The sequence below is a fragment of the Nymphalis io genome, chromosome 15, assembly GCF_905147045.1.
Source record: "Nymphalis io chromosome 15, ilAglIoxx1.1, whole genome shotgun sequence".
NCBI lineage: Eukaryota > Metazoa > Arthropoda > Insecta > Lepidoptera > Nymphalidae > Nymphalis > Nymphalis io.
Window position 1 is genome coordinate 786,320 of NC_065902.1, and position 24,997 is coordinate 811,316.

At 33.0% G+C, this 24,997-nt stretch overlaps 1 protein-coding gene and 1 non-coding gene across 2 annotated transcripts in view; one reads left to right on the forward strand and one right to left on the reverse strand.

Annotated features, from left to right (window-relative positions):
• Positions 1 to 249: 249 nt before the first annotated feature.
• LOC126774053 (broad-complex core protein) overlaps positions 250 to 24,997 on the reverse strand; it is a 104,644-nt gene continuing 79,896 nt past the window's right edge. Inside the window, exons 3-9 of the mRNA XM_050495379.1 lie at positions 19,264 to 19,310; positions 11,607 to 11,837; positions 10,455 to 10,637; positions 9,335 to 9,826; positions 8,075 to 8,243; positions 7,642 to 7,689; positions 250 to 593 (exon numbers count right to left, since the gene is read on the reverse strand). Of these exons, the coding sequence (XP_050351336.1) occupies positions 250 to 593; positions 7,642 to 7,689; positions 8,075 to 8,243; positions 9,335 to 9,826; positions 10,455 to 10,637; positions 11,607 to 11,792 (1,422 nt within the window). The 5' untranslated portion in view covers positions 11,793 to 11,837; positions 19,264 to 19,310. The remainder of the gene's footprint in view (positions 594 to 7,641; positions 7,690 to 8,074; positions 8,244 to 9,334; positions 9,827 to 10,454; positions 10,638 to 11,606; positions 11,838 to 19,263; positions 19,311 to 24,997) is intronic.
• Trnal-uaa (transfer RNA leucine (anticodon UAA)) lies at positions 11,221 to 11,304 on the forward strand. The gene has a single exon. It is a non-coding gene; the product is annotated as a tRNA-Leu (tRNA).

The following is a 24,997-nucleotide window of genomic DNA, read 5'->3' on the forward strand; positions in this document are numbered from 1 at the left end:
CGAAAAGTGATATTAAAAATGTAATTTTCCTCTCTAGAATAGAGTTGGCATAATTTTGGCAGTACTAGATACATTAATACTTTAGTATTGCTCTGAATTACATTGTCATATTGAACACCGTCCGAGCCGGTCCTCCGGCGCACGCGCGACAATACTGTTCATGTTTACAAACTAACGTCAATATTTTCCTAGCATAATATTACACATTAACCATTAGCGGCGCGGCCGAGTGAGCTAGCCCGACAGCTGTCATTGCAGGCCGGGCGGCAGCGGCGCGCGCTCGGCGCCCAGCTCGAACAGGTGGTGCGGCGCGGGCGCCAGCGCGCCGTGTAGCGCCGACGTTTTCAGCAGCCGCTTCAGCATGCCGCTGGAGCCGCGGTGCTGCAGGCTCTTGTGCGTCGTCAGCGAGTTCTTGGTCCGGTACCTCCGGTGGCAGAACTCGCACACGTACAGCGTGTCGGACTGCTCGTGCTTGTCTTGGAAGTGTCGTTTCAAGGAATAGTAACAAGAGAATGTCCTGCGGCAGTAGGGACACTCTTGCGGCTCGTTGATGCCGCCGGCCGTCGGCGGGGGCATACGGAGGGGCGGTACGGCTGCGGACCGAAAGATTAGCGTGTGTTCATCGTTATCTGCAGAGGTGTTTTTTATGTTTCGTTCGGTTGGCTATAGTCGAACAGCTCATGAAATATAAAAAGGGTTATAGCGGTTATAGATTTGTGAGTATGTATGAGGTTATTTAAAATTAATAATAATACTAATAGTATGCACTGTACACATTGACTAACTACACAGTAATCACGAGTCTTATATATTTAAAAATTTAAGGAAATTATCTCAACCACAATGACACAGAAACACGTGATAACAAAAATGATAGAAGCATGCTCCAAGCAACACAACAACGTCAAAACTGCGAAACCCGTTGGGAGGGGGTCTTCGGCTGGGTATTAAATCAGAAATAAAAAATAATAATAAAAAATAACAAAAAATTAACGTAACTTAAAAAAAAAGGGGGACCCTTAAACCTATGTCTATCGACGTACATATCGTTAATGAATCAGCGGTCAGTAAACCCTAAGTTGTGGCTGTCTATAAACAGATTCTAACCTTTTTGGGTGATGTTAAGAACGGCGGTTGGGTGATTGGCTTCGTGTAGATTCTCTTTGCTAGATGAATTCTGCCGCACGCCGCGCCAACTCCGTCCAAGTAGTCACTAAAAAAACCGGATTTGATCCGTCTCCCCTGGCCTGGACTTGTGGTAGGTGTATATGTGGGTCATTAGGGAGTTCCTCGAGCAGTATACTCTTTCGCAAATCGTGCATCTGTACTCCTCCTGCCTCTCCGCGTGTTTGTCCGCGATATGTCGTTTCAACGACGCCTTTGAGCACAACACTTTCGAGCATAGCGTGCAGGAGAATAATTTTTTACCTGTAAACAAATCGAAAAACAAAACAAATATGGGGTCGGTCCCCGGAACCGATAAAATAAAATAACACCTTTATAAGCCTAGCTGTTATTCATTTCTATTTTGTGAATTCCTTTTTTTTATTGTGAACTAAAAACATCGGAAAAACAAGGAGTGAAAAAAGTGATTGAAAATATTAATAAAATATAATAAAAAAATAAAAAAAAAATTAAAAAGAAAAATAAATATAAATGATTGCGAAGCTACAGTGGCCGATGAAGTGTTAGAACAAACACATGCATGTGGCGGGAAAAGATACTTTAACGGGAATATGACAAGCGTTCCAAAGTAATAGTGCACTACATCCGTCTACTCTCGGAGGCTCTCATCTTCTAATGTATCGTGTGTGTGAGGATGTGAATAAAACTAGCAGCTATATTTTTTTTGTATATTTGTTTTTATTAAAAACGCCATTATCATCAATATTAGGATTTATGAAGTTCGGTTTAACGATTACAATTACATTTTATGAGTAATTATGTCAAGTTTTAAATTTAAAAGTAAGGAAAAAGAACTATCTGTAAATATAATAAGTGATGTAAAATTAATTCAATAATAAGTAAGTATAGAACTATGGTTTCGTGCAGCCCATTATATCAGGCGGTGTCCCGTGTGTACCGGATGTTCGCCAATTTATCATTTTGTAAATAACAGCGTTTCAATGGAAGACAAACTTAAATCAACAATTTTTGGCACCATTGTAACCTCAAGTAATGTAATGGGCTGCATCACATAGATGCCAATCATCAACACAACATCAAGATCCAAGGACAGTATAATAATTTAAGAAGAAAAAATATAAAATTTTCAATACAACAACCAATAAATTAATTTAGATTCCTTATAAAATAAGTAAAAATGCCAACAAGAAGTATAAGAACACATCGTATAAGGTCGCGACGCCTGCACGTGCGGTAAGAAAATATACCCTTAACACGTTAGGAAGATAAAAAAAAAACTTAAACAGGTCACAGAAACAGTCTTAAACTTGCTAAGATCCTAACTAATGTAGTTTTGACAGGGATGTGTTCTGCTCCTTAGAACACGGTGTAGTATCGCCCTTAAAACCCATAGACCGTATAGATCTCCTGAGATCCCCATAACTTAGCCACTACTAAATTAAAAATATAAAACAAAGATCCTCGAATCACAAATAATTTTGATTTAATACCGAACCGAAACGAATCACGCTTCTGACTTTTTTCTATAAAATTATCAATTTAGTAAATAATTGTACATTTTATTCTAGAAAATACGCCTAATAGTGTACAATTGAAACGCGTACTTACTCTAATCAGTCTATAGCGCTTATTAATTTTGGCATAATATTTTTGAATATTTTTTTTTCTAAATAAAATTCACAAGATCTTTCGTCTAGTGCTACGTGACATAGCCAAATAATTACTGCCACACTCAGCAGCACATCCCTGTAATCGTAAATTAAAAATGTAGATGCTATTACCGCTACGAATTCAGATAAATCTTATATCTAAATAGTCAACTAACTTAATTCCCAAACCCAAATTAACAATAAAAACTATTACTAAATTACTACACAAAAAACAACAATCCTACGACTTACGGTCAAAAATCTTGCAATTGTTTGCAAAAAAAACTTAACATTTTTTTTTTCGTGCACGGAATGTTGCGAATGTTTCGAACAAATTTAGATCCCATTTTTCATTAAACCCTTGTTATTTTCCTAATTTTTTTTCTAACACGAACATCGTTCCAATTTAGCACCAAAACACTAGTCTTCCAATTGTTTAAAAGTATCGTAATAAAGCTTATTAAATAACTAAACAAATTTTAATGGCTAAGCGTTTATGCATTTAGTAATAACAACATAATCTATAACGTATCGTATTTAAAAATTTATTTTAGGAAGCCTCATTTGCTAATAAAAATAGCGATTACCTCACAGGTAATGAGTGTTCCGAACACTACTCTAAATTTTAGTTACGCAAAATATGTCTTTTGTCCGAATAATAATAATAATAATAATAAAAAAAACAATAATGTAAAGCAGGCACTAATAATTACTTAATGTGTATATTGTTACAATAAATTATGTGTTTACATTTACACTTAGATAATATTTTTCTTATTGCTATTATAAAGAAATATAACATTGTTTTAAGCGATGTAGGTCGCTGGAAAATAGTGATGTTTATTGAACTAGATAAAGTAGATATTGAAACAAAAAAATTTATAGCCTGGAAGTCTAGATTCAGAGGGTAATTTTGGTACAACATCGAACACCTACTTACTGAATACCTAAAGGTCAATGAAGCCAGCTCTATTGATATAACTATAAATGAATTGGTGACCGAACTACGTACAATGGGTTGACTAACATACATCGATATTAGTTAGGAATAAAACGACTCGAAATAAGCGTTTCTGAATCTAGACAGCGATACAAAAAATCGTCTAAAAGTGTCTCCTAATAAAAAATATTAATAATCGTTTACGACTATTTATGGCAAGCAGAAAAATTGTAATATTAAAAAATTCACATTGTTGAAATTTAGGAACATTTAACACTGAGAATTATTAAGATTTAATAGTTATTACCTATTAAGTATTTTTAATTTTTTATCAATAACGTGGTGTTTATTTTATTTAGACTCGAACGAAACGATTAAATCGTAATTCAGTGAAAAATAATTTAAATAAAAAAAAAAAACTTTAATAAAAAGTTATTGCCGAAACGAAACGATAGATTCGAAACAACAACAAAATAATAAAACGAACACAAGATGTGATAAAACTAATGTTTCGAAAGTAACTAATATCTGACTAAACTAAGAAAAAATAATATATATTATAGCCATATTGATTTACTTAAAATGGCACCTTGCGATTCACTTCGCTCAGAAATGCTCCTGCATTGACAAAGCTTAAATATTGGAAAATAAACGAAAAGTAAAATAGACAGTAAACGAAAAAATAGTCGACTAGATAGAGTAACAGTTAAAATAAGTAAAGTAATAACATAGTCGACTTGAGTTAATCATATAAAATTTGTCGGTTTGTGATGCCATAAAGTATTTGTGGGTCCTGTTCCGGTGGCTGATTGATATCGAATGAAAGCTGTTACTGTTACCGTTGCGGTGGTGACAGTGGTGACCGTTGCGTCTGCGGGTGGCTGTTTAAAGTAATTTCTCGGTTCTATTGGTGCTATCTGTTCTGTATGTTCAGTCTTACAGTCAATCAACAAAAAACACCTAAATAAAATAATAAATTTGAAAAGCCTCATTAGCCAATTATATATTTGTGTATATAATTTTATTTATTTTTAAATAGATTTTTTAGTAATCTCGTATAAATATCTAAGTGTGAGATCATGAAGGTAAAAAGTACAGAATAAATAAAAAAAATAATAATTGCAAAACGCCGAAAAATGAACACAATGTTGAAAACAATATGCCTCTTTTGTTACTTACAACGAACACTGTTCCTTTTATAAATTTAAGCCTAATATATAATTTTACAGCACCAAGATTTTTCTCTTTTCTCAAAATATTAAATTTTCTCTTCGCCTTATTGTCACACATTAAACATAGTGTAAAATTCAGGAATACTCATACCGCAGTATTGCACTTAGCGGGCGTAAGTTAAATTCTCTAAAAAATTTCGACCCGAAACTCGCCCTCCCTCGTCGATAACATCGGAATGTCAATTTCGTAACATCGAATAACATCAGACCGCGCGAGTCCGCGACGGCCGCACAACGTCGCTACAAGTTCCAAGACACGAGTAAATAAAACGAAACCGCATCGGCACTCATGGCCGAGCGAGAAAATATAAAATCTATACGAAAGAACGAGACAGAGAATCGTAAGGTTCGCGGTCAGTTCTGTCTTAGACGTTGAACTGATCCTTGTACTTGTAGAAGTCGACGTTGTGGGGCGGATGCGGCGGGGCGATCTTGGCGTCGCCGGTGGTGAGGTTTTGCGGCTGCTGCTGCGGCGGCCCGCGCTGGCGCCGGTGGTAGATGCTCTTGTGGTTGTTGAGCGAGTTGAGCGTGCGGAACACCTTGTGGCAGAGGCTGCAGCGCGCCGAGTGTAGTGGCTGCAGGTGCTGCTGTTCCGTGTGCCGCTTGAGCGTCAGCCGCGTGGACAGCAGCTTGCCGCACACCTCGCATCGGTGACCCGCCCCCAATGGGCCCACTGCGCCACACATAACGACCAACATTAGCGCATTAGTCAACAGATACACCCCTTACCCCCAGGGAATAGAGCACACCAACACCACAGCGACCGCTCGCATCCAACGGGTCCCATCCTGATGGAACCAATTGGCACAATTCAGTGCCGCCATTTTTTACGGGTGGCAATTTTGTGAACCTGGGTTGTAGAGGCAATTCAACGTGATTCGATCTTTAAAAATTGACTAATGCGCTTTATGTAAAGGAGCGTTGGTTGTTATGCGTGTACCGATCATAGATGTTCCAATTGGTTCCAGAGAGGCGTGGCGCGTGCGAGCGACGCTCACGCAAGCGTACATTTTATTTTAGTAACGATAATTTATAGATACATAATATAATAGAGTCTGGCGATGCGCATGCAAGTACACGTAAAACTATGCTATGTACAAATGTTAGGAACATATCGCGTTACATTTTTATTAAACTTAACAGAAGTCTAAGGGCAAGACTATGGCTATGTTTTAGGTGGTTGGGATGGCAGCTTTGATTCTTCGAATGGCAACGTGTATGGCAACGGATTCGTCGGGCGTCAATTGACAGGGTAGAAAGGGCCCTGGCCGGTGGAGGGCGGTTGCTGCTTGCGGTGGTAGATCGACTTGTGGTTTCTCAGACTATTCAGGCTGGAGTAAACCCGTCGGCAAATGTTACACACGGGCTCCCTGGACGGTCGCATGTGAACGTTTTGGATATGCCGTTTGAGCCGCGTCAGGGAAGACAAGCTCTTGTTACAGGGCTCGCATCTGTACTCTTCCTGGGGGGTGCGGGCGCCACCTGGTCACAACACAAGCAGTTAGCCCCATCGAAGCTTCCGAACGCACTTTTAATGCACTCACTATCGTAGCCTCTCGTTTAACTTTCAAGCACCGCCACCCCCCTTACAGTTTGATGATAGCCATCCGACGCGTCGATATTATGCCAAGCGGTATTAGTACGCAATAAATTCTTTTCCTAATTCGACCTACGTCTTAGTTAAGCTGACCGATGATTGTGCGATGAGTAAATCAATTGTTTTCATTACGCGCCAGCGGCTGGTGCGGTTTCAAATTTCTCGAACGAAAGCATTAGTTATTCTTCAATGAAATATCTTTTAAATAAACTGACACCACGTAATCGCTACTAAATTTCCATTGTCCAATCTTGTGTGTCCCAACGATATATTTCCCGAGAGAACAACGGCTAATGGTAACCCGAGAATGTTTAGATACACGAATGATTCATGATAACGTTTTTCGATGAAGCTAACTTTCGATCAGATTTTTCCAGATTTTTCTTGAAATTTTGTAAGCTATCGTCTTCTTTTATATATATTTTTCTTCTTAACCGGCACGGTTTTAGCCAATTCAACATTTAGTGCTTTTTTGTATTTCACGATTAGGGGGTAACTGAGTGAGAATCAAAAAATAAAAGGAAGTAATCGTTTAAAAATGTAACGAAAATAAAAAAAATTAACTAAAAGGAGTAAACGGGACGAGGGATTCCTAGCGTAACTTATTAAGACACATCTAGAAAACAAGCTAGCATTTTCTTGGTATAGAATACATTAAACTATAGTAACAATACATTAACATGCACGCCAAGTTGCGTTTTGGTTCAATAATCAATTCTCATTTTGCAGATCATTCAATTCTGATAAATGAAAAGAGATACGAGCTAATACATCGAACCAAAACGCAAAAGCTAACATTAATATTGAGTACAAAACACAGCACATAATGAAGACATATACAGGTTAGGAGTATATATAATAATAATACATATATTAAAAAATATGTCACGTGATAATTGCCTCATACATTTAATTTTTTTAAATATAAAACCTAATAATGATATATATACCTAATAATGACAGAGCAGAGAGGAAGCGGTGATGGTGGCATACGACAGACAGTGCATTAAAAATATCGTTTGTTTCAATATATGTAGGTATGCATAAAATAAACTTGTTGCTAACAAGCCAACTCACCTTGTGATGTGCTCGCCATGCCGTCCGGCGCCAGCGGGCTCGGCAGACCTGGAAATTGCACGGCTCTTATTCACTCCTCCGTACCAATGCAGTTATCTACCTTCTAATACCTATCCTCTACCTCCTAATCAATAAATTAATAAGTACCACCACCGTATATTTATTGACGTAAATATTTCCGTATTTTGGTCGGACCTGAGTTTTTACGTTCCAACGGTTTTTTTTTTTCAAAAACAAAATATATCTTGACACATAACTATGTTTAAACTAAACTATATAGATTTATCACATGAATACATAAGGTAAACAAAATAAAGTATACTAATACTTTCTAGTTTTTATAGAACAATTTAGCTGTTATAATTTATTTCTAGTTTGGACGGTAAAAAAATCAAAATTAGTTACATAAATCACATCACAAAAGCATCATTACCGGCTAAAGCAGAAGGATCAGTGAGAGCCGTCATGCTGTAGTTGTAGTTGTGCTGCGGCGCGAATAGCTTGGTGTCGGCTGGCGATATGAATGGTGAGGGGGGCATCTGCGGGGGCGGGGTGCGGTCGTCCGCCTCGGCCGAGCTCGCGCGGGACGGTGGCCCGCCTCCCTGAGATAGCGGGACGTAGGCATTAAACATGAGTTCAACTTTGCTCTTGTTCTTTGACTGGATTTGGCTTATCTTGACGTACGTAATGAAAATAATGTACATATTATAGACATACCGTCTATTTATCGGGACTAGTTGGTTGTCATTATCAATAATATTCTAAAAAAAAAAATAGGTTTTATCTTTTAGATGGGTGTGTAATTATTTATCCCTTCGTAAAATTGTATTGTAATTGTACTTGTAATTTTGTGCGTAGTTTTAGTAGCTAAGATTTATATTAAATTAGACTACTTTTATATCATTTAGTATCTAATTGGAATCATAGGGTTTTAATTTAAATGGTTTTCTATATTTGTTTGTATTTATTTATCTTGAAAACAACACCATTAATCTTTGTTAAAATGTTTATATCAGCTTAACTTCCACGATATAAAAATTGGATGCATCCTAATTTAAAGAATTTGTTACGTTTTTGGCTTTTACACTGGCTATGTTTTTTTAAATGCGCTTAGATGACGATCATCATCTAATAATTTGTAAATATTTTTTTTATAAATGCGTTGGACTAAATATAATAATAAAAATAAAATAAAGTACAGATAAAAAATTAATGAAAAAGGTACGTTGCTTTTTTTTCTAATCAAACATTTTGTTTTTCGAAGGTCAGGTCGCTAAAATGTCGCGCGTTTCAATCGACGTGTCACACGACTCTCAAACGATTCCGGGTACAGGTTCTAGTTAGTGGATCTAATACTCAGTAAGTCTCAATGCCAGTGAGAACGTGAGGAAGTCACGTGTTTATATTAAAATATTGTATTACCGCTTTCATTAACAATCTTTAATTATATGTTAACTAGTTGTTAAACGTGGTTTTACTCGAGTCTGTTTAAAATTAAATGAAAAGTATTTACAAGACCTATTTTTTTTTTAATTTAAAAACATTATTTTATTTATCTGTGTCAGTGTGATTATTACATAGACGTACAGTTGTGTAGTTGTGTTGTATCGTGTAGGGTAGGGGTCTGTAAATTTTTCGTTTATTTTATATTTATTGTCGATTCTGTTACAACGGGTGATTTTTACCAACTCACAAGTGGTCTGTGATGGGAGTGAGGCGGTGTGTCATCCGTACTCCTATCGATGTCCGGGTTCGAAGGGCAGATCATGTCGAGAGGCTCGTTCTTCACCTCGTCCATCAGCCGCGGGGAGGGGGACGAGCTGGAGTTTGAGATCCCGTTTCCGTTGTTGCCTTGCTCATTGTGGGCGCGAGTGTTGTTCACCATCGAGTGGTTCTTCGTCGAGAAGTCGTGTATCTGCGGTTGGTCGTTGTTGTTGTCGTGGCGAGCGCGCTTGATGACGTCGGGCGAGTTGTCCGCGGAGCGGGACATGCGGCGCGGGGGGAGCGGGATGCGGCGCATGATCGGCGGCGGATGGAGCAGAGCCTCCTCCAGCTTCTCGGTGTAGCTGGGGGTGTGCGGGGTGTGCGGGGTGTGCGGCGCGTGCGGGGTGTGCGCGGGGTGGGGAGGGGTGTGCGGCGACGACGCGGCGGCGGCGGCTGCGCGTGCGATGCTCTGCACGAGGGGCTGTTGACGAATTTGTATCTTAGTACGTTCGATGTATCCAAACAACTTATTGACTATGTCTGTAGAATTTATCACTAATGGCGTATTAGATTGCTCCCATATTACATAAAAAAAAGTCTGTTTTGTAGTTAGAAAGTGTAGGTAACTTCAAATTTGTCGTTTGCATAATGATTTCGATAATTAATTCACGACTATGTTTTATCTAATGCGCAAGTCTAGACTGCCGATATCTATACATTGTAATTGCAGCGTTACCACTGTACAATGATTATACTTTATAATTATTTAGACACTTATATTCACAATTATTGTTTTTTTTTGTTTTTACTTTGTTATGAAAATATAAAGATTTCAAAAGATTCTATCATACGTATCAGCTCCAAAAATTCTTATAAATAATATACGTTTAGTTAACCGATCTCGTAGTAAGAAATAGTTTTCTTAACTTTAATTAATTGTGTGATTTTGATCACACAGAAAAACAACATCTTAAGGTCTTTAATAAATAACAAAATAATATTAAAGTTAGGTATCATCAAACGTTCGACTATCACATCCGGATATCATCTACTGAAACTAAGACTTTTCGTTACGCAATAGTTTAGCTATTTGTTTATATTCCACTCACCCCCTGAGCATCGTCATTTTGTGTCAAGCCGGATACGCGGAGGACCTCAGCTGTCTTGAGAAAGGATGAGAGGCTGCGCTGGTGCACGTTCACCTCGCCGTGGTAGATGAACTCTACGAGTGCGTGTAGGTCCGGGAATGCGACGTCTTGTAGCACAATTACTGGGTGCTTGCAAGGTGTTGACTGCGAGAGAGGAAAATCGTAGAATTTAATAGAGATCGTTTTAAAGATCGAAATATCGACAATTTGGACAAAGTCAGACAAAAATCTTTATTCAATAGAATAACATTTGCTTATTGATTGTCAAAAATGTACTAATTTTTTTTTCTAACAGCGTATATTTATAAATTGGTTTTCTCTAATTACAGATCCTTAAGAATCTATCAAGTTCGATGTTTCACGTCTTTTTACGAAAGAGTAATAAACAATATTAACCAAATGTGGTTATAACTATTGATTTATTAAATATTTTAATTGTTTTGGTCGTTACAGTAAATACATAATAAATGGTTTATATTATGTATAAAATAAATATCGGCAATTATTATTTTTTATTTATAGAGTATTATTATTTTTACGTAAATTTTATTTTCTTTAAGCATACCATTCGAATATATTTACTAAATATTAAGAGAATTGCAAATTATATAACAGTAAAAATAATAAATAACTAAAGTAAAATAATAAATAAATAAATAATAAATAAAAAAAAAAATAAAGATTTTAAGCAATTATACTGTATCGTATTTTAATGCGTAGATAACATGTCAGGTTGGCCGAGTGGTCTAAGGCGCCAGATTTAAGCTCTGGTTCCCGAGAGGGAGCGTGGGTTCGAACCCCACACCTGACATATCTTGCATTATATATGCATATCTTTTTTTGTAGCATTAGTTCTAAATAAATTAATAAATAATTAACAGTATAAGTAAAGTCTGTTCCTTTGTTTTCGACGTATTTTTAATGTTATGAAATTAATCTGAGTTCGATTCACAATTGTTTTGAAATTTAAATGAATATTAAACGAGCGTCTAACATAATCTACATATACAATTATATGTAATATGTATATGTGATTGGCATTTTTTGTATTATATATTAAGCGAAAAGTGTATATATATTTACATATATAGATAATATAAGTTTAATTATTACCTTGAGCAGCTCTCGGAAGTAAGGGCTGCATGCTGATAATACGACTCTGTGTGCCTTTAAACTTTTTCCATCACAGGCGAGGGTCACGTCCACAAAATCTTCATCATCTCGAAGGTTCTCGAAAGCGCTGGTAATGCTACTCTGGTAGTTGTTCCACCGGAGGCAAAAGTGCTGTGTGTCCACCATCTTGAATTTTTTTTACCGCCAATTATGGAGTCATGTGGTTGTTATCTGTGAGCGGAAAATAATATTGCTTAAAGATTTTTACAAATTACATTTTTAATGTATATTATTATTAGAAATGCTTAAAAACAATATTAACAAAAAATATAAATAATAATAGATTTGATCACAATACTTATAAAACAAGAATGATAGTTTTCTTCTTCTTGTACCAAACGTAAGTAATTATTATTTTATAAATTTAATTAAATAAAGACGCCAAGCGCGAGTTGCTTATGTAAACATCATCTCAATATAATAGAGATTTATCTTATTATTTACTGCCATCTTTAAATAGAAATGAATAATGGCATCGATAGTAATAATTGTGTAAAAAATGGGACAAATGTGCAATAATTTAAAAATGTCAACAATAAGTGCTATCTTGTGTCTTATTATCATGCGACCTGTTTTTTTTTAATCACCGCCTATAATATTATTGTATAACTCATTCTTTGATCTAGGCATTGGAGATAGCTGTGTGTGATAGGTCTGTTTTTTTTTTCTATCAAAAGATAACTGCTTATTTGCCGTATTTTAATGACTTATTTATTTAAATGTTGCCATTACGTCAATCGAGTTTTTTATTATTTATCATTTATGTAAACTTTTGAACTTTGCTTTTTAGAGAACCTGAAATGTTTTCACATTTTATTACCTTTGAAATCCTTTTTCGGCGGCAACACGTTACAGCATGTGAATTGTGAATGTCAACTATGAAATAGCTTTAGCAGTTTAGCTTAAAAAATATTTAAGCAAATCGTGAAAACAGGTTTAATTATAGCTACCATTTAAAATACGGTTTCCTTTTGTAGCATCCATGTTTCGAAAATAAAAACGTGTTTTTAGATATTGTTCGTTATAAGGCTTTGTAAAGTTTTCGTAAAACCATGAATTTAGCGCATTTTCAGAACAATAAAAGTTAGAAAGTTCAAGAATACAATTGTTATGTTTCATTGTACTGTATTGTTTCGCAAATAAACGTTTGGTCAATTAGAAAAAAAGATTTATTGGCTTTCTTAAAAAGACTAACTGAGCGTCGTAGGAAGCGAAGTTAAGTTAAAATTAATAAAAATCCTTATTTATGATTATTTAATATCGTATTAAAAATACAATTGAAACATATCCTTTTTTTATATAGAATAGGGAGCGGACGAGCATATGGGCCACCCGATGGTAAGTGGTCACCAACGCCCTTTACACGTACACTCAACAAAATGCCATTCAAATAAAAACTAATACATATACTGTTTCTTATTTCCGTCGATGCATTTTTCATAGAGATTTCTACGAAAAAAACTGTAGAACAGTTGCATTATACAATCACTTTAATCCGTATAACACAGGAATTAAGGTTTGAAATAAAAAAAAGAGATTTCAGTGCAATTTTTTAAACAATCGTAGACAATAACCCAGTGGCCGCCATTGTAACAATGACGATCATGTTACCATCGGTATGCGATACGAATTATCTCTGGTTCTTAAGATCAACAAATAGTACATTTTTTGTTTACTTAAATGATTAAATATCTAATTTCCTTGCTATATTCCTCGTGGGAGCTATTCCGTAAGATAAGAATTGAAATTTAACGTGAATTTCAACATTTAAATGTTATAAAGTAATTTGTTACATTGATTACCATACAATTATAACACTTAAGTGATACAGCTTGACAGTTTAAAAATTTGATGTATTTTTTCCTAATTCTGAAGGAATAATATTGGTTGTATACAAATGAAATATATATATTAAGTCATTAACATTTAAAGAACGCTGTGTATTTTATTTGAATCCTAACTTTACTGGCTGATTGAACAAAGCATAGAAACGAAAAACCAGCTACTTTAAATAAGAAATAAATTTTAACTATTAGTTGAAACAGGCTACAATGGGGACGAATCACACCCTGGGTCTAATATTAGCACAGATGTGCCTCCACGCTATTTGTAAATCTAAAGTAACTACAGCAGCCTCGACACCACTTTGCAAATCTGATCCATTCAACCTTTATGAAAAGGCACACTCCCTTGTTATGTGGCGTAAATTATAAGAAACATGTTAGTCATCTAGATATAATATTTTAATTTTTGTTTATTTCGAGCAACGTTTGTTTTTGTTACGCAGTGAAATGTAACGTTTATTACGCAGATTTAGTCTGTGGAGATTGTCCATTGACTTAATATTCGGTCAGTCTTACGTTACGTTACTAAGATATTCTAAGTTCTTATTTCTGAATTCATACTTTGAAGACCTTGAAGCAATTTGAACTTTGCTTTGGAAATAAATATTACATACATACAATAGAAAAAAGGTGTCGTAAGTCATCCCACTATGATACAAAATCTATTTTATAGATAAATGAATGTATAGTAGTTGTATAACACATTTGATTGATAAAACAATGAAATATAATAAGAAGAGCTCATTTACTTTATAAATGGTATCTATTTTAATGGAAAATTTCAAATCACGTCACTTGGTCCACACACCAAAACTAAAATGTCCGTTTTGTCCCATTTAAAAATATCATCTTTATAAATAAATCAATAGTGGTTTTGTGTATTTCACACCTCTACAAAGGATTTACGCGACACATTACATTATATACAATGGGGGCAGATATAAATAAGATCAGAGACAGAAAAATGCTACTTATATCCATTGAAATAAGACTCAAAATCATTCAGAAATTTATTTTTAAGTATAGTTTTATTTACTTTTCATTGTATGATACGTTTAAATAACTTAAAAATAAAGTAGTTTAGACTTTAAAATTATATTGATTTTTATGTTAAAATTTCTAATAGGTTGCGTTTTTTTATTAAATACGTAGGCGGAAGAGAAATGGCCCATCTGATGGTAAGTGGTCACCACCGCCCATGTTGGCGATATAAGAAATTTTACCATTCTTTAAATTGCCATTGGTAACTAATATGTCTCTCGTGCTTGTAGTTGAACTGGCGCACTCACTCGGAAATGGTTTAGTAATTGAACTTCTTTATTAATAAATAATTTCATAATAATAATAAAAAATACTAAATTAGAGCGAACTTTGTAAGTCCAATCAAAAAATTATTTTAGTTTTATAACCTGTCTACGAATTGATAAACTTGCATTGTACAAAAGTAATCGTAATCCCTTAGAAAATTTCACAAACGAAATTAAACTCAATATCTATTAATATAAGGTATTTGTTTAATGTTCTCATACCATACTATCTTGATAAAATTATATAATAAGTATATGCATTATCGTATGCATTATATTTGTTTCTGTATAGACAGATAACGAATTTGTTAGGGATCCGTATCGTAACTAAATATAGAAAAAATAAGCAACATATTGACCGAGCGACTCTCTATGATATTAATAATGAAATATATTTTATTTGACTTTCTTTTTCCCTCTCTTTTCTGACATGTATCTACGCTATTTGAGCGCAAAATATTCTGCCAATATTTGACAATTATCTATATAAAATATATAAATAGGCAAAGACAAAACAGCTTAGTACGTTTAGTATCATGTATTTGTCAAATTCATATCAATAATAATTAAATTCAAATTATCAATAATAATTAAAAAAATGCTTAGAATATATTAATATGTACAATAATATTGTGTTATAAATATGTCTTAAAATTATCTTTAGATTAGTAAATTAATTATGGATGCTATAATAAGAATAAGCTTAAAAATATAATATAAGATTTAACCTTCATTCTGAATGAATGATAAAGATTAAACTTCACTTCATTATCTTATCATACACCTAAATTTTAGAAACTACACCGATTAATGGCATTAGTTATACTATCACGAATGATTGATCAATCATGACCAAATTAGATTTCTCTGTACATGAAATTGCAATGATAAATCGGTTTGATATTAAATAATATGCATTATTTTGTGTTATATTGTCAATTTATTATATATGAAAACGTAAATTTTTCTCGGTATTTCTATTAAAATATTTCTATAAGTATTGTAGAATGAAAAGAATTAAGTTTATAAAGTTTCGTATAACACGTGGACTCATAGATAGCGGGTTCAAATTCGGAGCACCACGGTGTTTTCACGTGCTCAATTTGTGATATAATTCGTAATGCACACTTCCATACTGATATTATATATGCGAATGTGTATTTTGATTAAAATATTTGATCATTTTTTGTGCAGCTTCATAGAAACCAATGAGTGAATTTTGAAATGAGTAAAGAACTTTAATATTTGATTTTATTTCATGCTATGCTGAATAAGCTCTAAAAACGCTCCTCAAAACGAGAGGAAGCATGAAGCCAACATGTTATTTACATTCATCAGAAAATAATTTAAAATTTTTAATATGACATCATCAAAACATCAAAACGTTCAAAGTTCCACGATCACTAACAGACTCACGATTATATTCATAACGATATGTAATAAATTTTGTTATTAACTGAATTAGAAGTGAGACGGCGCATCACCACGGCGATAGCCGCTCGTTATCACATTTTTTTTTGTAAATTTAGCGTTTTATCAAAGACCTAGGCTACCTGATATCTTATCGGCTGTATAGTTTAGGTTTCTGAATATTTCTAGTGTTATAAAATAAATCATATGTACATTATGAATTATGATTAATATAGATGTACTCAAATATATTTTAAACCGAATTCATATCGAGAATTTAAAAATAAACTCGGAAAGTTCTAGACGACGTTTATTATTTCAGAAAATAATTAAAACACTATTCATCACTATGTCGAAATTAATATCTTATATCATATTTATTTAGCATTCCCATTTCGCTTTATAATATTTATCGAAAAATGCTCGACAAGTTTCGGTAAAACTACGAAATCGTAAGTGCTAATGTATGCGCTCTAGAAACATTACGAGTATTCCTCGACAAAAGACATAAGTGAATCTGGAATACATATTGACGGCACTTAGGGCTCAGTTAGTATTAAAATTGTACAGATAATTTAGCTTTAAATAAATATTTTTATATAAAGTATAATATTGTTTCTTTGCCGCGATTTTCACGTTTCATAAAATGTTTACTATTTAAATCACCCGCGTTGAAGTCTTTCATAGAAATCTATGTTCTAGATTCACGTAAAGCGCTATTGTTCTCCGTCTATATAATAAATATTTTTTATTATTAATTCAAAACCTGTACAAATAAAATTAAACTTGTAATGTTAAACACAAATGTATAAATGGAATGTATAAACATTGTTATAAGTAATGAAATTATAACACAAGCAAAAAAAAAAAAATACTCAGAAGGCGAAAGTGAGTAATGGCAAAATTTATGATTAAAAAAAAATAAGCTTAAGAAATCTATTCCAATTTTAATAGTTTATAAATATATGTTTAAATGTCTGAATTTTTATCAATTTTATCATCACATCCTAGTAGATTAATATTTGCTCATTTGTATAATATATCCATGCCTAAATTATAATTGCATATTCCAAGGTCCGGACAAATTGTACAGATGTTTTTGCAAGTATATTGTTTCATTTGAATATTTGTTTTTGCTATTGGTATGTGCTATTGTAAAACGGTTATGTAAAATTTACTATTATTTTTATATTCATATAGTATATATCAATTAAATTGTCCCTTGCACTAGGGACTAGGTCTAGAATTAAAATATTAAGAAGTTCATCGATTGCTTGCATGCTCATGCGTGTAATATTTAGGATCGAACGAAACGAAACGAAAGTCGAAGTATTTTTTGTGTGTTTTTACTTAATTACAATCAGATCTTTCGTTTTTTTAATATATTTCATATTGTAGTTAAGTTTTTAGGCACTACACTTTATACCCTTAACACATTATTCAATTAAGAAAATTTTAGGTTTTTAAATATATAATAACAATAAAAAATGCATAATTACTATTTACATATATATGTTTCAGACAAAACTAATTGGCATAAATTATATATAATGGTGATATTTGTGGAACAAACATACATAATTTAATATTACGTTCCTAACAAAATATGTGCAAATAAAGAATATCTATTTATCATAGAATACAATAGTTTTTGATGAACAATATGAAATTATTCATACCTATTGATAACTAATCCAGCGAAAAATGAGAAAATTATTATTTTGCTGTATAAATGTTTAGAAATATTTATTTTTTTTTCTATTAATAATCTGTTTATAAATTGATTCTTATTAATTTTGACATTTAGTGTTGGAAATGTTTCAAGGTTTTTTTTGTAAGGCTTTTGATAAGATATATCGTTAATATAATCGGAAAACAATGCAATTAATATTTTAAATAATTTACCCAGATGTATATTAAATACATTTATGCACGGTGTTTTAAATTATAAACTTAATTTTAATACGAAAACTAAAAGGTGTACCGCAGGGTCACTTTTGTATTCTTTAATTTATATAAATAGTTTCAAAATGTTGTCATCATTTTGTTTATATTTTTTAAATATTTTAAATACTATAATGAAGTGTCGTTATCTCTGAAAGAACTAAAAACTTAGGCTTTATCTAGCTTAGTGTCAGAGCTCAGACGTCGTGACCTACCTACTCGTTATCAAAAATCGACTTCATTATTATAATGTAATAAAATAGGTTTTTAAAAATATCTATTGATTGACGTTTCACAGTTCGGAAAAGATCAAACTTGTAGTTATAAGTGATAAGTATTAAATACTTGCATACTTGTAATGATGTGAAAGTCTGATGTATAAAATGTTTGATTCATTAAACGTATAAGTTAATTTTGAAATTAAAGTATTTTCTTCTAAAATTTACAATTACTTTAATTTAATTAAAGGATGAATAGAAAACTAAATTTGCGTAAAAGACATAAGGTCGTTTTTTGTTTCTTTATACTTAATAAACGAGGAAATGGAAAATAATTAAATATTATAGGAAAGCACCACTGAATTTTTTATTTGCTTAATTTGTGGTTATAATTCATCTCGTGCTTTACGGTGAAGGAAAACATCGGGAGGAAACCTGCATGTGTAATTTCACTGAAATTCTGCCACATGTGTATTCCACCAACCCGCACAGCGTGGTGGAATAAGCTCCAAACCTTCACCTCAAAAAGGGAGAGGAGGCCTTCAGCCCAGCAGTGGGACATTCACAGGCTGTTACGGTATTGGAAACTTTAAGTGTATTTCTTTATTGTTTTAACAGATGGAATGGACGAAAAATTAAAATAAATTTAATAATGTAAAAATTTAGTTAAAGTGAGTAAATAAGAAACACGTACAAGTTGCATGGATAGTTTCAGAGATTTCAAATTTAAATTCGAATGCTAAATTGTATTGGTTGAAATTTTTTGTTTTTTTTTTTTTAATTTAAAATATCGTGTACTTAAAGTATTTCCATATAGTATATATTAGTATCTAATGAATTATGTATTTATTCAGTAGTCTAATATTGAACATACCTTAGCGATAGCGACTGGCCAATCAACAGCGACCGCTTGTCTTAAATCTGTAAAACAAACATTTTAATTATTATTTCGATAAAACTTAGCAAGCAGAGGTCTTATTATAAATATACGAGTTTTATAATGCTTTATAACTTTCGATAATATATTAAAACAAATAAATATATAACCGGATTCTTTCGTTCCTTTTAATTGAACGCGAATTTAAAAGGTTTTTTATTCGTTTGTACCCGAGAGTTTTGTGTTAATTTTATTTTATTCAAAACGTCATTTACTATAAGACATATAAGTAAGAATTGAAGTATCAGTTATAGAATATAGTTCTATATCAAACATGTAATGTATAAATTTAATATAATGAAAATATAACATTTGTTTTATAGGCATTTCTAAACGATATGTAACTTTAAGTATTTGAACGTCAAGTCATTTAAAACTCGGCACCGTAGCTTCATTACGTAACAAAGGCTCTGAAAGCTCCATTCACAACGCACACGTTCAAATAGAACCTATTCACATACGTCCACACATGCCACCCGCACATAGAAACTAGACACGCTATTGGCCCACTTTCGCTTTCGCACAGAGCCTACATAGTTCGAATACCAAACGACCCGCTCTGGTTGGCTATTCAAAATTTGACCTTCATTCCGATTGGATGATTCCCGCTCATATACTACTTGTTTACGGAAATAATGTATAAAGCCTACGTGATTCCGGGCCTCAGAACCTTTGGTTGGTTACATATTTACGCCTTATGTTTGAACGTTAACGTATAATAGTTTCCTCTACCTAACTTCGGTGTTTCTTTATATGTTATTTAAATGATATTTGTTAGAATTATAATATGGTCGTTTAATATAAATAACATTATGACTTATCCCTCAATATGTTCAACAACTAAACGATGCTAATTATCTTTGCTAGAACGAAAAATAGATATAAAGAAACCTCATTAATTCTGTCATCTATACGGATATGTTCTATGAAATAATGAAAGTTCCATAGGTAACAAGAATAGAATAGAATATGTTTTATTGCACTCCAAAAGAGTTAAGAAAAGATACATTCATAACCAAAAACGAAAAAATGTTTTAAAGATTAAAATTAATAATTTCTTTGAACGCAGTCTGTCTTTTTGTTCATAATATTTAATACCTAACGAAATGAACGATATATTTCTTGGAATGTATGATAGTCATAGCAATTTCAATGAGTGTTAAGCTGCTTGCTGTAACTAGTATGTAAAATAAATCATTGCATATTTATATTAAACCATTATAATCACGGCTTGAAACATATTTTCTATATATTTTTTCATTATATAGACAAAAAAATGATCCTTCGATAGTATTATTTTATTATAACGAATTTAGTCTTAACTTAATTAGGATATTATTTTGTCAAATTTTGTCAAAATAAAGTTATTAAACAACTGTGAAGAAAAAACGTACGATGTCGTATAGAAAAGGCGGAGTACTACAAATTGCTCGGAGTACAACATCCGTAACGTAATTCTAGTAAACAAATTGTTACATTATCTCGCGACAAAGAGTCTTGTTCACATTTTTATTCCGAGTCAGTTCAAATGTTATCAATTCTAGCTTCATTAGAATGTCTCCTTTAGCTTTGCGTAAGGATTATAAAAAAACTCAATCATTATATTCAGATGATCTAATGCATGAGTCGCTGTACCTCAACGGTACAAAGGGCAATCTAGCGATGTTAAGGTCGCGGGTTTGTATACAACCCCTTGGATCTATGGCGTACTCACGCCTAAAAAACTTTACATTTTTATTAAAGGGCAGTAGAAATATTTTACAATGAATTAAAAACTCTAAACATATTATAATATATGACTTTTTTCCACCTTTTTATATATATATTCTTCGAAAAGTCGAAAATGTAATTAAAATCGATTAAATATCTTATGTCTTTATTATATAAACTCGATACATAATAGAAAATGATTTTAAGAACAATCTAAGCTCTTTTCTCAGTAATCGCAGGTACACAACGCTATGTTTACGATGTACATAACGCCCTATTACACTTATATTATGTAAAACGAATCGATAAAAGTTTATACATATACTTCCTTATTGATTTGCGTTTTTTGACCTCTAGGTACGTTGACTTGTAAGCGAATGATAATAGAGTTAGACAATTATTATTATTCTTATATATATAAGATTTGCTTTCAAATAAGTTATTTTAAAAAAAGTAGAATAAATGTTATTTTTATATGATATTTATGTCGCCTATGCGACTTCACGGCGGACAATCTCAACGGAGGCTGGTAACTTCGCAGGATATATTATAGTTCCCATTGCTGCGCGTGCTTTCAGGAGCACGGGCGTGTGAGGACTGTTAACTTTAACTAAACCAAGGTCTTTAAGGTAACTAGACCTCATTGGCACAAATACGTAGAGACTTGTAGTGTCATTTAATTTTCAAATTCATCTACCAAACCCTTTAAAAGTGTCATTCGTTTTAGCACAGCATTGTTATTCTGTAAAACTCACATCATTACTCACTCGTGAAATCCGTAACAGCCTGTGAATGTCCCACAGCCGGGCTAAAGGCCTCCTCTCCTCTTTTTTGAGGAGAAAGTTTGGAGCTTATTCCACCACGCTGCTCCAATGCGGGTTGGTAGAATTCACATGTGACAGAATTTCAGTGAAATTAGACACATGCAGGTTTCCTCACGATGTTTTCCTTCACCGTAAAGCACGAGATGAATTATAATCACAAATTAAGCACATGAAAATTCAGTGGTGCTTGCCCGGGTTTGAACCCACGATCATCGGTTAAGATTCACGCGTTCTTACCACTCTCGGCTTCTCACTCTCTCACGGCACTCGTGAAATGTTGGCAATCAATTAATAATGTTATACTATTTTGATGCGTGTATTCTTGAATTGCAATAAGCCAACCTGCAGTGATACGCTATTTTGATACGTGTGTCCTTTACATGCTATAATTATTATAGTCAATGTCGCGTATCACTTTTTGACTTTTCACGATTGTTATGCGGTTTAAAGTTCTTTTTTACAGAATAAATGTAATGTTAATTATTCCTTACTAATATTACGATGCGACAGTGAGTTTATTTGTTTGTTACGCTTTCGAGTGTTAACTATTCAACCGATAATCATGAAATTTTGCTTAACGTTGTTAGAGGTACAGAAAAGGACATAGGGCACCTAACTTCCCCCCCCCCCCCCCTCCACACGTGAGTTAGTAATAAAAAAAATTTCATCATTTAAAAAATTCTTAAATAATTTAACGATGATTGTTTTATATGTTAGTTTATTTTTAAATTATGCAAACCTGTTTGATATGGACTGATGCGTTGGTCGCGAAACATTACAATCGATTAATGTAGATGAAATACAAACATCGAGTTGAATCTAATAAAATATTCATCACTACGGACATTCGTTGAAATATCAATTGAAAATAAATTAAAAATGTAACGAACTTAGATATTAAATTTCGTGGCTAGAATCGCCTATGTTTGCTAACTAATATTTGTCGTAGTATTAAAAACGCGATAGCGTTGCATTGCGAGTAGTGCTGTGCTAATTTTAATGTTTATCGATAATTTTATTAAGCTCTATAGTGGTTTTGAGTTAATTTGTATAATGTTAATTTTAACAGTTCTAAATAAACTATATATTTCATTTTTCGTGTTTGTTAATCTTTACCTTATTATGTAATATATGTTTTCAAATAGTAATTGAGAATATTTTTAAATGGATATATATGTCAATGTCTAATAACTAACTTACTAGTTGGTATTAATTAAGAAATACTATTGGACTTATTAAAAAAATATACATAAGACGATGATATTTTTCAAATGAGATTTTGTTGTAACAAACAATACTCAGCAGCATAATTGTATTATCAATAATTGCACAAGTAGCGAATGCCACCGGTGAATATTTAATCTTATCGATGTCGATTCTTAATACGTCACAACACTAACCTAGGGCAGGGCCAGTTATCAGTTGCAGGAGATTGCGAATATGAAAATATCACAAAGATAAGGTGTGCCGAATAATATTAGATTAGAATTTGGCATAGAGAGTAGAGACTCGGCTAAATGTTATTTTTTCTATTATTGTACACACGTGTATTGATAAGGTTTTCTAGTAGGATAAAGTAACAATGCTCGTTAGAACGTTAAATGATATCATTTGGTTTTTTTTTATAGATTAGGAAGGCGGACGAGCATATGGGCCTCCTGATGGTAAATGGTCACCAACGCCCATAGACATTGGCATTGTAAGAAATGTTAACCATCGCTTACATCACCAATGCGCCACCAACCTTGGGAACTAAGATGTTATGTCCCTTGTGCCTGTAACTACACTGGCTCACTCACCCTTCGAACCGGAACACAACAATACCAAGTACTGCTGTTTTGCGGTAGAACATCTGATGAGTGGGTGGTACCTGCCCAGACGAGCTTGCACAAAGATCTACCACCAATCAAATCAAATCAAAGATTTATTTATTCAAATAAGCTCATAAGTTGTATCTTCATGTACAGTATTGAATGTAAAGCTACCAGCGGTTTAGAATGTAGATTCTACCGAGAAGAACCGGCAAGAAACTCATTTTTTACTCTTTACCATTCTTTTAATTACAGTTTCAATCAAATACATAAGTACATAACTGTATATAAGTAAAGTAATTTTTTTTTTAATTTGTATTAAACATTTAATACATTTTTTTTTCAGACTCATGTCAATACATTGATAGTTAAGACATATTTTTTTTTCTATTAAGACGCATCACACTGACCGGTGTTGTGTTTATATCGTTTCAATTAATATTGGTCATGAAAATTTTCAAGTGAAAACTTATAAAGATGTTAATTAATTTAATCGTTATGATTCTATAGATTGAAAGTTGGATGTAAATCATTCTTTTGTTCTCGGATATCGTATGACAGTTATGTATAATGTTTTTACCATTTTCATCACAGTCGAAATGAATATCGCTATTATTGCAAAAAGATTGTATATTAAAATTACGTTCCAAATTTAAAACGTCTAATCGTCGTTTATTAATGTTTTTTTTTTTAATAATCGCTTTTTTACACGTCATTCTTATATAGTTATATATCACGGAGAAACCGACGGAAAAACATGAATAATATATTAAAATAATTCTAATAAAATATAAGCTTTTATGATCTCTTGAAAAGTACAGTTACATTTGCACAAGTATATTATATAGTCTGTTTTACTATTTACATATTCTACCGCCAAACGGCAATACTTTGTATTGTTATGTTCCGGTTGGAAGGGTTAGCGCCAGTGTTACTAAATAGTCCAAGGTGCCAACCTTGGGAACATTGGCGCATTGGTGATATAAGGAATAGTTAATATTTCGAACGGCGCCAATGTCTATGGGCGTTGGTACATCACATGGCCAATCTGACCGTATCAAATATATTGTTTTGTATATATTTTTTTAAATCCTTGTAACCGAAATAGTTAAATCGTTACTGTATGTTTTGTTTACAAATACTTTTAACGGATATCCGACGTCACTCGACTAGTGAAATGTCCATCCGACCGTGATTTAGTAAACAGTTTGTGTTTTCGTTTTAGTTAACATATCTACGAATCAAATAAAATTAATATTTAGGATGCTAATTGTATCTTTGTTCATATTTATAATAGACTATCATAATTCGATTTTTCTATTTGCA